Genomic DNA, 15,101 nt, shown 5'->3' with positions numbered 1-15,101 from the left:
CGTCACGTTTTATCACAGTGTAATACACAGCTTAGGCTTCTTTATTTGTTAAATAGTGAAAACTTATTTACACAGAGTCTGCCATTTTCAATGTCATCAAAATGATTGATATTGCATGGCAAATGGAATCTTATTGCTTTAATATAAGTTGTGTTCCTGAAGGTGTGATAATTATCTTTAGTAGTTTCGCACAGATTTCCTTCATTTCAACATGCCATGAATAAAGTATCATAGCCAAACTTTTACATGTAAACCAAAACAAAGGTGTGGTTGACTAGAGCCCTTTGAGATTCTGGATCTGGATCAAAAATCCAAGATCACTCAGGTAATATGGCATCATCCTTTCCCAGAGTGGATTGCAAAAAACAACACATTTTTTGCTTCAAAACCTTAGATAAGATTTTTATACTCTCAACCCTTTACTAAAGAATTGGTTCATACTTAACATGCGCGTATCAAGTTATGGATGTATGTGAGAAGTTTGGAGAGCACAAAAGAAGCACAAGCGTTGCTCGAGATGATAGCTGAGAGCAACTGTAGCTTCTTGAGTGCTCTCTAAATTTCCCACATGCATCCATAACTCAATATACACACAGCTAAAAGCATGAACCAATTCTTTTATAACATATATGGCGACAACATATTGGCCGCTAAAACACTGTTTTACTTGCGATTGACTACAAAGTTCTCACAGTGTACTTGCAGGAAAACAAAGGTCATTAGGATCCTAACACGCCACAGTCAGTTGAGCAATGGTTGAACAAAAACACTTAACCTGGTTTCTAAAATTGTCAATGAAAAGTTCGCTTCAGTCTTTGAATTAATTATAATGAAAATGTAAGAAAACAAAGTCAAAAAAACTCGATGAAAATGTAGACAAACGAAGTCTAAATACTCACGTTTAAGTAAACATCTTAGCTTGGCAAAAGTCAAAGGTTCAAAGCAGAGTTTGGATTGTTCAGAATAATCTTCACATTGCCGAAACTTAAACAAAAGGAACTTGCACTAAACTTGACAGAAATGTTGCAGCTAAATTGAAACTGCAGACATCATGTTATATACGCATAACCTTCTGTATATAGAGATTTCATTTATGATGGCTAAATAGGAATTAGGTAGGACTAGCGCACATGCTATGATATAAATGTAATTATTACATGTGAAGGGTTCAGAGTATAAACATCTTATCTAAGGTTTTGAAGCTAAAATGTATGTGGATGTGTCAGCCATGATACTACCCCTATAATAATTTACAAAAAGTGAGGGAGCAAATATTAAAGTGGAGACAACTGCTGTTTCACAAAAATGAGTAGTAAATATTAAAGTGAGAAGACAATTGCTGTTTAACAGAAATACAATGTAAGTAGTTCCTCTACTTTATCAACACTGATTATGCTAGCCATGACATCAAGTTAACCATGTAAGTGGCCCTCCATGACTATTATGTTGTTGTTTCTTGTCGAACCAGGCTGATGGTCATGCCATTCATTCATGATTACAACAACAGCAAGATTGACTTTTTTGGTGAGCCGTTCTAAATAAAATGCCAGAGAAATTTGAGGTACCATTGGATTTTCATTCAGGATGGATAGGTCAAAGGAGTCTTCAAGTTGTACATTGCCAGTAATAAGAGCCAGAACACCATTACAGTACTGTGTAGTAACTCACTCATTTGAAACAATAAATTTATTAATATTTAAAATCATTTCAGTGACTAATAAGATTTTCTATGTGACAATAACAAGTTTCCTTCATGCTCCACTGTTTTGCTAGCCTGTCCATACATACACAAAAGACTGTTCAACTAACTGGACAAGTTTTTAATTTACAGTATTTTAAAGTTACAGCTTTCAGATTTTAAACTACCGCACTTTAAACTCACTTGAAGTGCATTTGAATTCCGAAGGTTTACAAACATTGGCCGCTCCCTGAAAAGCCTGCTTTTTTAGCCTGCTTTTTCAACCATCCACATCCCTTGGGCTTGCTGCTGAAACACAAAATTCTTCCAGAATTGATAACATCTCTGGATGCCCCATGTTGCTGGATAAATAATCCCTCTTCTCTTTGAATAGTGTTTGTTTTCTGAGATCTATAAAGGGAATGATATTATTGCAAGTTAGTTCACTGGAACCACTTTTATGTCCTTACATTTCAAGGGGTTAAATGTGAAGAAAGGTAAAACGTCTTGTAATCTTACTTCGTTATATTTTTAATAGAACTGACATTTATTTTGGGTAAAGCTGTGTCTGCTGTTCTAGTTAAGAAACATGCAATAATTAATTTAACAGACTTTTTTGGCATTTTGCTACATGACCGTTTTTTATAAGTACCTTTTGAAGTTTGTCATCTGAGGTCTGTTTATTTCCATCCTAGTGGAGAACTATACATGTGTATGACTTGGGATCATTTAACACGAAATATAATTAAATATAAAATGAATTTTTGGGTATTTTACAACTTGTTTAGTGTTGCAACAAAAATCTTTGAAAGAGTATGCTTTCCTTTTCCTCAATTTCAAATAATTTCCTGGTAAGGAGATTCCGAAAATCCTTGCAGCAATCCAAGGCAGTGCGAACCTGCATGTCAATTATAATTAACCGATGTCTAATTAACTGACCTGATCAGTAGTTCGTAACACTGGCAGCTTGCTGTCAGGTTGCGAGGTAAACCTTGTTTCTTCGTCCACTCTGGTACAGCATTTGTAGCACCACCTTGTACCTGGCTTGTACCCATGACATGTTGTTCCTATGGCATCCAGGACAGCAAAAAGTCTTGCAGGAATTTGCGGTTTCCTGAAGCCTCACAGATGGTTTTCTCTACGAACTGAGCACCTGTTGTTGCTCTTCTGTATTTCGTACCAACGGACTCGGCAAACTGTTGAGCCCACTTGGAGTTTAGCAGCTCTAGCTAAATCTTCAGACAGAAGACATTTTTTTGCCAGCACATTTATGGCTGCTTTTGTTGGCTTTGCCACATTTTTGTGCGAAGGAACCACACAACCAAACCAACGCAACAAGGAGAACTTCATAAAAAGATTCCTCTTGCCGAGTGCGAACGCACCTGAAATTCTCTCATATTTTGTTGTTGGTGCAGACACCAAACCCCTTGGTGCAAGCGCTTGAAACTTAAATGAAAAATAAACTTTTCAACGAGACAGACCTTTCCCCTACTTTCTTTTTCTAACTCTCACTTTTCGTCATCAAACTTCACGGTACGGGCTTTTATCTTGTTTACACTGGATTTTAATACATAACCGGAAATGCATAATTCACTGGAAGCTAAAATTTGTACTCATGCGCAGTGCATTTTAGCGCAGTGTTGGTGTATTGCATTGATAATCGGGGTGATGTGCCATTGCATCGCGCGAGACTCTTTGTTATGCTTCGCACGAAACTTGTGACACTTTGTTTACCCTTCTATCATTTATCTGTCATCGAGCACATATTAACCAATCAGGCACTCCGTTGCTGGGCTGACGGAGGGTTTGAAAAAGCTAAAATGAGTATCCAGAAAGTCTGCAGACATTTTTTTCTCGTCTCGCCTTCATCCTTACTCGGCCATACCGTCCTTGTCCCGCCTTCTTCCCCACTCGGCCACTGCCATACTGCCCTTAGTTCGCGATGACTAAACACTCGTCCTAGTGACCCGTAGAGAAAAACACTGGCTGCCAGCAGACTAACTTGTGCATGGGTCTTACAAGTAGCAGTATAAAAAAAATCTAAATGGTCAGATAGACACTGTCTATAAATTGACAGACAGTTCTTTTGAAAACCTTTTGCATTTTTAAGGATTTCTTGGATTGAAGCCTGTCACTACAGGCCGCAGTTTAAAATTATGCCTCAATTCTTTAAGGCTCCCTTAAATCCAAGTCAGTCATTATAGTTTCCAATTTGAATTATGACTTACATGTACTTTCTACTTCTCCTAGACAGTACTTACTGTAAACACAACTGGATAAGCCACACTGGTAGATACAGACTGTAAGCTGCATCTCAAGTTTGGGAACGCAAATTTTGGAAAAAAAGTTTTTGGAAAGACATCAAAATAAATCAAAAGTACAGTCTTAAGAAAGATGTTTTACGTCTTGTAAATAAGCTTACATTCATTGATTCATTGAACGTAAACCCGCGTAAGCCGCCAAACTTAGAATTTACCTAATGATCAACACATACTCTGGTATTGTGTTACGAAGTTTAAGTTACTAGTTTGCTATACAGACTTACTTTCGATGGAAAGTGTTAATTTATGCCAATTTACAGCATGTAGTCTAGATGTTCTCACAGATTAGCCACATTTCCAATTTGGTAGGAAAATTTTGAGTAAAGAGGTGCTGCTTATCCGCCAGTGTATACTATATTCTTTTTTCAAAGTTTTATATTGGTAGTCACCATTCAACTGCTGACTGGGGAATGGCATATGATCACTTACGCTTTATCAATAACTGCGCTCTAGCAGGAGGTCCTTCTCCTAAACTGTTAGTTCCAGTACAGGAATACCATCCCACATCTGATAGAGTCACTGATGTCTTTACAAAGGTTGTGATTGAGCATCCACTGCAACTCTCCCCTGGAATGTCCTTACCATTAAACTGCCACTTAAGTGTTTCTGTGGGTGGATTTCCAATTGTTTTACAAGTGAACCGTGCAATCGCCCCTTCATCCAGGGTGAGGTTTTTAGGTTGATCAGCAGAGGACTGAGCAACCGGTCGATCTGAAGGCAAAAATATACAACCAACATTTTTCAACTCATTTGTTTGGAGCAGAAAGGAGAATGCTAAATTCTGAGAAAATGGAACAACACAAACATCCAAATAAACTAATATACCTTTTTCCCCACCACTTCCAGTTAGCAATACACTGTACAACATTAATTTTATAGTTAACCCAAAATCTCATACACAGTACAAGCCCATCCACAATTATCTGTTAAGTCTGCAACCTGTCTAAGTTAATTGAACAAGTAATTTGACAGTTCTGCACATGATGCAATTAACAGGTCAACCAGAAAGTAATATGACCACAGTCCGGTGGGATTTGAAAAAAGCTGAATTCAAAACGTTCTTCTGAGTGCCAAATTAGGCTTTGTCTTAGCTTGCAGTCTTGCTTTGCCTGTCTTCAGAATTTTTTACATTCAATCACTTTCAAATTGTGAAGAATTTTCCAGAAAACATCCATGCTCCCCCCACAAAAGGGACTGGAATTTCCAGACGGTTGGGAGGGGGGTTAGAGAAAATCCCTTTCGTGAGGGAGGTATTGATGTTTTCTGGAACTACACATTGACAGCATGAAGTTCTCCACAAAAATGTAGACACTGCATGACCTTATAAAATTGGTCTAGATATACTTACAGCGGACTACAAGCTCTGTAGTTTGACTCTCTTCTCCAGCCTCATTATAAGCAAGACATGAAATTTTTCCATTTTCCCTCCAGGTTACTCTATTGAAGGTAAGGTATGACAGGGTCTGCCAGAATTTAGACTGTAAAATTGGCTTGACAGAAACCGAGTAGTTGTAAGGAGATGTTTCGGTGAGATTCTGTCCATCCAATTGCCACAAAATAGTTGCCGCTGGTTTAGCGTCAGCTATGCACGAGTAGCTCACAGTTTCATTTTCGGTCTTTGTTTGTTTATTTACTGGCAGTTGACTGGAAAATATTGGAGCAACTGTAACAAACAAGGCAAAAAAACAACTTTCAATAACTATAATGAAGAGCACTAAATAAATGTACATGAAAAGTTAATTTTGACTGATTGGCTACGAGCACTGCAGTTCAAGTGTAACACTAGTGCAACACAATGGCAAAGTTGTCTGATGAACTTAAAAGGAGGTCGAAATTCTCGTGAGGTCTTCTGAAAATAGCCAAAGACTTAAGGGAGATGCTCTGAACAATTCTGATTAATTAACATTGCCAAAAGTCACACAAAGATTTTCCAACATTATCAGAAGTTTTCACAATATTTTCTTAAATTTCTGACGATGGGTCCTGCACACAGCCTTGTAAGTAAATAAATTATGTATAGCCAAAGTATGCCAATACAGCTATTTTTCAAGCATATCACACATTTATTCTGATGTAATTTGAAATAACTAAGCACTTGTAAATTTTTCAAACACTACACATTGGACTCACCCTTCAGACTCGTGCAATTTTGTCAGAGGTTGAAAAAAATTTAACTGTGCTTATTCACTCCAAATAATTGAACAAGAACAAAATTGTTATAGTATGTGTGTAACAAATGTTTCAGGTCGATATGTAGCCCTCGTAAATCACCAGTAAGTAAATACATACTAAATAGACATAGTTATAGTCCCCCCCCCCCCTCCCCTCCAGTCCCGTCCCGTCCTCTGAAGTCAACACAATACCACTTCACATCTGAGGGAATGAAAGAAATTATTTGATTTGAAATTATGCCCAACACTGGTTGATTGTTTAATATCACTCTCAACAAATAATCCTGGTCCTTACCTAATACTGTAATCCGTAGTTGCACTGTTGGTCCACTTCCTACTGCATTTTGTGTCTCACAGCTGTACGTATTAGCCTCTTCACTGAGCTGTGCATTTGTGATCTCAAATTTTCCTCCATTACTTACTACTGACGTATTCTGTCGCTTGATGGTGTATGTTGGTGCAGGATACCCATTTGCACTGCATGTAAGAGTCACTGTAGTGCCCGCCACTACAGTATTGCCTGGCGTTCCAGTTGTGAACTCTGTGACAGTTGGCTTATCTGTTACATACAGTTGAAACAAAATTACTGTTAAGATTGTCATGTCATGATACAACTATACAGTTTATATTACTGTAATGTATATAAATGTATTTTGCATATTGATACAGTACATATAGCATTAAAAGCAGATCCCCACCTTCTAAACATGTTAGCTTTGCACATACCAAGTGTTATCATAGCCACTGTATGACTAAAGTTTGGTGGCCTGTTACTGGTGCAATGTTAGAGAAATAGTCGGTCATCTGACATCCTCCAATGAAATTTTGAAAATTTTGTGTCGTGATTAATTTCATACTTGTAATAATAGGACATCATGACTGAGCACCAAATTGTCTTTGGTAGCTTTACGTCATAAGGATCTTGTTGGCACACCATGTTGGGTCGGTTTAAAACGTGGACTCCTCAATCTGGACCCCCCTTTGGACCCCATCTGGACTCCTTCTGGTCCCCCTTGTGGACCCCCATTTGGACCCCCATCTGGACCCCCATCTGGACCCCCATTTGGATCCCCATCTGGACCCCCATCTGGACCCCCTTCTGGACCCCCATCTGGACTCCCATCTGGACCCCCATTTGGACCCCCTTCTGGACCCCCATCTGGACCCCTTATTTCTTCTTCCAGAAAATACGGTCTCCTGATTTAAAGTGTAACTAACTCCCAAATTTTTCACTTATTTAAATTTCCTCATTTTTCTGATTACCACTGCGAAAAAATTATCGTTGTAGCTATTTTCGTTAATTTCCTATGAATTTTTGAAGTCCGTAAAATTAACCCTTTCCGTGGCCATGACCAAGCAATAGCAAAGAATGGGGCAAGTTGGCCTGTGACGTCATCGAAGGGCCAACAATGCTTTGTCTCTAAGAAGAATGTATGCAAACATGCACTAGTGTGATTCAAAATCGTTGCAGAATACAAGGAAGATGTGTTTTTTTGGAGGGATTCGCAGTACAGCATGCTTAGGAAAGAGCAATCCTCTTCATTCAATACCTATGTCCCAAGGACACCCGTCCAGAAGCGACAAAAAGCCAAAAGCAGTGTACAGACTTGTGCGAAGTCAGACATTGAGCAGTTCTTCGATCTCAGGTTTGCCGCTTCTGTAAAAACCTAGGATTTTCATGGCCTGGTCATTCTTCCCTAGCTTCTAGTGTGAAGCTCGATATTGTCAAGGTAGATAAGACAAGAATCGTTGAAATAAGCTGGGAGTCATCTGACTATTCAATTCAAACGAGCCCCAGATGTCCCTGACCAAAATAATGGGAAACTACCGTAGGTGAGATAATTATACGGTAAATTATACGCATAGAGTTTTCTTCATCCTCGAAATAGAGAGCTTTCTAAATGAATAATCAACCTCACATACGTCCTACAGTACAGCAATTGAGATAAGTGAGGTTTTGAACTGCAGAACTAGCTATGTATTTGTGGATTCCATATACAACCACATGCATGAGGGCCAACAATCCGCGCTTGAGTTGCTCGTCTGCATACACAATTGTTTTGTTCTTTGAGCAACAAAATATATCTCAGTTACAACTTAAAACGAATCAAGCATTGATAAGTATATGAGGAAAGTAAAACAAACTATTTAGATTCGACTTTGCCAACGGAGATTGAGGCGCTCAAAGGAAGCTAATAAAGGAGACCTGGGAGGAGAAAGTTTTGGACAGAATTGCAACACTCAGGTTATTAGCATACGTAAACTAGTGAGACAATCTCAGATAGTGCAGAGCGCAATTGATAGTTCTCGCACGGTAGTCCCATAAGTACTCACCCCTGCTCGGTTCACTTCCGGTTTGTGTCTACCTTGGTAGTCTGCTAGGGCTTTTCTCCTTAGCAGTGTGTATGTTTTAAGGTTGTATTTTCATTCAAGGTCCAAAATTAATTACAAATTACTATTGGTGTTTTACGTTGATTTTCGTTCATTTTAAAGTCAATAATAATATGTTGACGCAGCAAACATGACAATTTAGCTCTTTACGCCAACTTTGTAATTTGATACTTTTGTCTTCCTCACAAAGGCATGTAATATGAAATCCTTGTTTTCTCCAAAACACACGAAAGATGTCCTTGTTTTTTGGAAATAAATGAAAGAAAGTTAAATATCTGATGTAGTGATGAAGAAACGGAACATAAACGATGTTGTTTTACTAAAAATGCAAATTTTCACCAATGAACAAGAACTAATATAATTGTCAGAGTCATGAAATACCACTTTCATTTTCTGTTGCCACCTTTGTTGTTAACAATAAAACAATTCAAAATTAACACACAACGATATTGATGGCTGAGAAGTGTTTCAACGAAAAGTATTGAAGATAAAGAGTGCTACTTGGCTGATATGAATAAGTCTCCTCAAAGACTGATTAAATTAATTTGCACTTTCATTAGGTGCCACCGAGTCTGCAGCAATATTTGAGCACTTTCCTGGTTTCTTTTGTTACAAATTTACAATTTGCAAAGTATTAAAGCTACTAACTTGGGAACTTTTTCGTCTCTCTTACAGACACAATTAAGGCAAGAAATCAACAAGCCGCTAAAGAGAAGCAATACAGTTGAACCCTGACAAGCACACTATTGTAGATTGAAAACAGCAGATGATATTCGTTGGACCGACCTGTGTGTAATTCTAAAAGCTACCCAGCAACAGTAACGTTTCACTTTTGTAATAAAAAGGGACAATTGGCGCTACCTGAAAAATAACTGCCCTCCTTGGTCACATGACATGACATATAAAATACCGCGTTGAAAGATAGTTATAACAGTAACGATGCTAGAATGCATGCGTCTTAAATGTTGATTTCTACAATAAGGAAAACTACTCAACATTTGTACGTGATTCCGTATGCAATGTACCCTCCAACTAATATAGAAACCACGAATGTTAACTAATCCATGCATGCATTTAGAGCAAATTAGTTTTGTTCAAAAGAGAATGGTACCACAAGGAGAGCAAGGGGTTGCCTGAAACAAATATATAGCTTTGCGATGTTCACACCTATCTGACGGCGATGGAACATGTTTTACGTAGAGCACACATGTACCTTTCCCACCCCACCCCCACCATTTCCTTGCCTCTGGACTAATCAATTAATTGAAATTAATTAATTAAACAAACATTAAAGTTTACACCTTAGCGCCATAACGACATAGCGAGATAGTGCCTTAGCGGCAGGCAGCCCCCATAACCATCCCATTAGTGCACTCTGCACTAAAAAGACTTTTGAAACAAAAAAACAGTGAAGGAGAAATGTATTCATTTAACTGATACCATGGTGAACCTTTTTTCAAGATCTGGTTGAAGGATTCTTAATTACTAACATGAAAAGTGCAAATTTGTGAAACTCACAATCAATATTTATGTTCGTACATACTAATTGACTTTGTATACATATGGTCAGTCAGCAATAACAAAGCGAAAAGACGAATTTTTCCACGTTTTTGAATAATTAATAGAAAAATGTGCTCTCGACGTTATAAACCATCAAGGGTTCGGAAAGAGTACTTTAAGAAGTGTTGTATGTAGATTAGTAGATTAGCCAAATGGGGTGGCAAATTGTCGATCGTGACTTGCAGTGTGGCAGGTTCGACTGGCAACCTGCACTTCGAAATCGAAAAAATATAGATACATCAAAGCACTGCTAATCGTAGCTAGAATCTGAATTGTATTGCTAGATGATACAGTTCTTTCACTTAACAGTCTTGCCCATTTTTAATAAAATATGAAGCACAAATACCCCAAATATGTTTTCACAGTGCTCGAAACCCAGTCAAACATCTCTTGAGTGTTTTGAGCAATGTCCTTCGATGACGTCACAGGAAGCCCAACCCGGATCCCACTAAGCTCAGTCAAGGGGCAAGAAATTACATCTTTAAACGCCTGTAGAATTGTGGGGATTTTATCAATCGAGATCATTTTTTCGCTGAAGTGATAGGGCAAACTAGTAAATTTCATTGAAGGAAAAAACATTTGGGAGTTAGTTGCACGTTAAATAATTAAACTTAGAACACGATGAAGTCTATTTAATCAGTGAGCAACATATGAAGAAATTAATGAATTCAAGTAGCATTGTGTCTAGAATAATATAATGGCTGCGGCTGCACTATGAGACTTAACCGGGTTATTTCTAATTAATCAATTACGATTAACCAGGTTACCGAAAAATCGTGAGTGGGCACTATTTTCGGCAGTTCATTGAACCTAAACCGGGTTAACGGTTACCATTGATAGAAGTTAATTGAAGAACAATAGTTTTTTTAGCCGAATGAGGTGAATTTCAAACTACCTTCTGTGTGGTCCAACCCAGGTTAGTGGTCTCTTATCAGTGCCGTGCATTGGCTTTGTCGTGAAATGTGTCATTCGTCACGGTCTGAGTGTGAGATGTTGTTCACTGCAGCACAAACAAGTGCATAATCTTCTACTGAACATGGCGGGTGGTAACAACAGTTTGAAACAGTTGTATTACTAGAGCGCATTTCTAGTTGTTTCCTTATGTGACGGCTATACCATATCAGTCAAGTTTGCGAGGAACCTTCACGTCCACACCTGAACCATGCCCTGAACAGGAAGCGCTCGTTCACCTCAGAAGAAGAAATTTTAATTGACCTCCGCAAAGAACACAAGAGTACGTCAAAGGGAAGGAGCAGTTCATTAAAATGGTATTAGAAATGCAAATAAATGAATGAATGAATTTGTGAACAATGTTAAGTCGAGTGCATTTTCCAAACGTAACAGCTGAAGACCAAGAGCGTTTCCCAATTCCTAGATGCCATAATCCACGCTTCTCTATCGATAAAGATGCTCGGAAGCAAGTGTTTCTTTTTGTCATAAATGAAAGAATATGCAAAGTTCTTAGCGAAAGGACTCGATGTTCATTTGGAGGTGCTCTATAAAAGCCTGGGCCCAGTTGTTCTAAACCGCGATTAGCGCTAATCGGGGAAATTGCTTAACCGACGATTAAAATTTTATCTGTGATTAGACTGCATTGCCCAAAGTCCGATTAGCGCTCATCAAACTCTAATCGGCAGGTTAAATTTAATACACCTCCGAAGGAGGATTAACTCCCTAATCCGCCGATTAAACTTGAAGAAAAAATTTATGTCTGGCTTGTTGTTTCATCTCCCTCGCGTTGGACAAATGTTACAGATATAACTATAACATACTCACTTATAGCAGGGAAGAGCTTTGGACTCATTAGAGATTAGGAAGAGCGTCCATTGAATACATCACAAACCTCATAGAGGCAGATTTACAGAGACAAACAAAGCATGGCCATGCTCTTGAACCAATGGCCAAAAGTGCTGCTAGCACTATGATTTTATGCTAGTGGCATCTTTCTTCAAGTTATCGGCAATACAGTCAGAGTAAACAAGGCCACAGTTTCACGGGCGGTCTACTCCCCCAGGAAGCCATTTGAAAACAGAAGTTTCGCGCGATTCTATGACATAAAATAGCGTAAGAATACATTATAATCAATTAAAATAATCCACCTTATGCTTAATAGTGGATTAGTTAATCAACAGATTAATCTCCTTTTGAACAACCGTTTTCTAACCCCCTATTAGCTAACCCACAATTAGGAAATTTAATCCACGACTAGGCCTAATCGGAGGTTAGTTTAATCGCGGTTGAATATTTCCTTTTTTGCCTTGGCTAAGCACTTAGTAGGCTTCAGGGCCAAATACATTTTTACATTGATGAACCTTGGTTCTGGCCTGACAAAAATCCTAATGGAAAAATTACACAACTGCACTGTTAAATTTAAGTTACCTACTAACAAGAAATTTCCCTGCTAAAGAAAGTTTAAGTATTGTACCTGACTTATGATAGCTATTTCAAAGTTGTCATATCATCTGCCATTAAACCAAAGTCCAAAAAAGTTTTGCACCTTGCCAATCAAACAAGAACTATAATACATGTAAATAACATTAACCAGTCAATAGGACAATCCAAGAGCCTAATGCTATTAAAGGCATTAAAGCACTGCCACATGCGACTATTTCTAAAGTACAAAGTAATGTAGGAGACAAAGTAATACAACCAATCCAAGATGTACATATATGTATGTACGTACACAACTTACAAAATTCTACATTTGAACTTCACTATGTTGAACTCCAAGGGAAACACAAACCACATGCAGTTTGAGATGTGGGGAGTTCGAGATTGCCAAAGTACGTGACAGAAAATGCATATCCAAGGGAAAAGAGCAAGGAGTTCAAGAAAGCTGAGTTTCAGTTAGGGAGGTTCTACATTTCACTGTACACGTATTATAAATGCACACGTTCCTAGGGCATATATATATTAATTTATATGCCTCGTCAACTCCCAACGAAGACAATAACTCTTGTCTACTTCCAGGACAATATATGTAGCATTCTTTTTCATGAAAAATCTGAAGTTTTTTCTATAATTTTATATTCTATTGTATTCTATGGTATTTTACTCTATTGTATTTTTATCGCTATATATTTTTGAATTTGTAGCGCCCTACATTGTACATGTACCATTTTGCACATTGAAGACTGCAGTTAAAGACCGTCAGAGGCCTGTGTTTTCTTATATACTTTTAGCCAGAGAACATTTTTATATTTCACCATGTTTGGCTAAAGCCATTCTATATTTTCAAACGTATGTACATATGTACATGTATACATGTATGTGTTGTAGGTCAAAATGAAATCCAGGTTAAATGAAAATCCTGTCCCTTAACCCTAATTATTCATTTAGAAGAAAAAAGAAATTAAGAATCAAACTGCATGTAGGTTAAAATCATTTTAACCTGAATTTCATTTTGACCTACATTTGTACAACATATACATGTAGCTAAGTATAAAACTAACTTCACTTACATCTCACTGTCACATTTACTGGATACTCTGCAGTACTAACACCCAAACCAGGAGCAGTAACAGAAGCGACACATCTGTATCTTCCTGCATCATTCTTCTTTGCTGATGTTATTGTGTAGTTAGAGTTGTCTGCATCCTCTTGAACCTTTACATTGTCTCTATACCATGTGATCACTGGCTTGGGGTTACCACTGGCAACACATAACAAAGTTCTCGTATTTCCTTCATCTATGGTGATGGGTCCTGATTCTTGAAGTGTAATCTTTGGTTCAACTACATGAGGGGGACATCAAATCTCATTAACAGTCTGGGTTAGTTAGAGGGTACACGTTCATGTAGGTACTACATGTATTGTAAGTTTGTTGTAACCTCAATCCCAAAAGTGGTTGAGTCAGGCTAAAACATAACCTGACCGAATTCAAAGACATCTGAAGTTTTTCAGTCACACTGACAGTACGTATATAAAAATGTAAGGAAGGGTAAAGATATGGAAACTTACCAACTACAATTAGTTCAGCCTGGTCTATTATCCATCGTGGATCAAAAGTAGTGAATTGAACTCTAAATACATACTTTCCACTGTCCTTTTCCTGGATATTTAATAACCTGAGTATATTTCCTGACACTTGAACTCTTGACGTATATGCTGGATCTATGTTAACTGCTCCAGAAGACAGTACAGTTGCAATCCTCTGGTCGATATCAAATGTCCATTCTCTCTCATTAACGACTTTTCCATCTAGATTGTACGACCATGACAAAGGCACAGATTCCCCTTTCAATTGATACACTGGATTGCCATTGTTAGGTGAACTGGTAAAACTTGGTCGACAGTCTACACATGCAACAACAAAGAAAAAATGTTAACAAAGATGTTCTACTGTACAGGAATGACGTGATCGTGTGCGTGCACTCATAAATTAAAAGGATAATAATCAAAGTAGTCAATCATCATAACCAAAAGATCTTCCTTGAAACATTCCTCCCATACTCGCTTACCACCTAAGACCTTCTGATTAGTGGAAATGATTCGCCCTTGTTTCTGTGGAGTTGTTGCAACGACACTGAAAAGGGTATGCGATGTTGTATTATTTTTGTTGATGGTTTCCAACTGAGATTGTACACTGGAGAAAAAGAACAGCTTTCTCCATTTTTTTCCACTTCTCAAAATGTACATGTACATGCCCATGCAAAAATAATTGTGTGATCACACTTTGAATGTGTGACAAAAGTGTGATTCCTAAAACCACACTTTCTTACACTTTTAATCACACTTGTCATGTGTGATTCACACAAGAAATGTGATAAGAAGTGTGATCAGCAAAGTGTGATTTTGCAGGCTTTGATAACTCAATCACACCTTTCTTCATTAGACAAAAATAAAAGAAATTCAACGAGTCCTTACACTAAGAAAGTGTGATATTTTGGGGAGATTGCATAAAGTACTGTACTTTTGTATATTTTTCAAAGTAATCCAAATGAAACCTTAATATTTTTAAGCCAAGAATACTACAATTAG

General features: G+C 37.8%; 2 protein-coding genes across 2 annotated transcripts in view; both read right to left on the bottom strand.

The window, feature by feature from the left end:
- The window catches only part of LOC110052976 (hemicentin-1-like), a gene marked incomplete at its 5' end in the record, with an annotated part of 49,611 nt that extends 35,172 nt beyond the window's left edge, over positions 1-14,439 (bottom strand). The window contains 5 exons of the mRNA XM_089294650.1: positions 4,429-4,710; positions 5,348-5,662; positions 6,466-6,729; positions 13,583-13,855; positions 14,082-14,439. Coding sequence (XP_089150776.1) covers positions 4,429-4,710; positions 5,348-5,662; positions 6,466-6,729; positions 13,583-13,855; positions 14,082-14,439 — 1,492 coding nt within the window. The remainder of the gene's footprint in view (positions 1-4,428; positions 4,711-5,347; positions 5,663-6,465; positions 6,730-13,582; positions 13,856-14,081) is intronic.
- On the bottom strand, positions 1,871-3,174 carry LOC149109558 (uncharacterized). The gene is made up of 3 exons (XM_089294435.1): positions 2,618-3,174; positions 2,331-2,369; positions 1,871-2,089 (listed from the first exon to the last, which is right to left on the bottom strand). The coding sequence occupies exons 1-3, from the start codon at positions 2,731-2,733 to the stop codon at positions 1,909-1,911; spliced, it is 336 nt and encodes a 111-aa protein (XP_089150561.1). The 5' UTR covers positions 2,734-3,174; the 3' UTR covers positions 1,871-1,908.
- Positions 14,440-15,101: the final 662 nt, after the last annotated feature.

Source organism: Orbicella faveolata, unplaced genomic scaffold (genome assembly GCF_042242905.1).
Source record: "Orbicella faveolata isolate gen_17 unplaced genomic scaffold, um_ofav_v1 contig_25, whole genome shotgun sequence".
Classification (NCBI taxonomy): Eukaryota; Metazoa; Cnidaria; class Anthozoa; order Scleractinia; family Merulinidae; genus Orbicella; species Orbicella faveolata.
The sequence above is the reverse complement of the archived record's forward strand: the minus strand, read 5'-3'. Positions and strand labels throughout refer to the sequence as shown.

Coding starts and splice junctions, on each gene's coding strand:
- LOC149109558 (XM_089294435.1), bottom strand. CDS start 2,733: ATGGGTACAAGCCAGGTACAAGGTGGTGCTACAAATGCTGTACCAGAG. Junction 2,370..2,617: donor TGTTACGAACTACTGATCAG/GTCAGTTAATTA, acceptor GTTCTCCACTAG/GATGGAAATAAACAGACCTC. Junction 2,090..2,330: donor CAGATGACAAACTTCAAAAG/GTACTTATAAAA, acceptor TTCCCTTTATAG/ATCTCAGAAAACAAACACTA.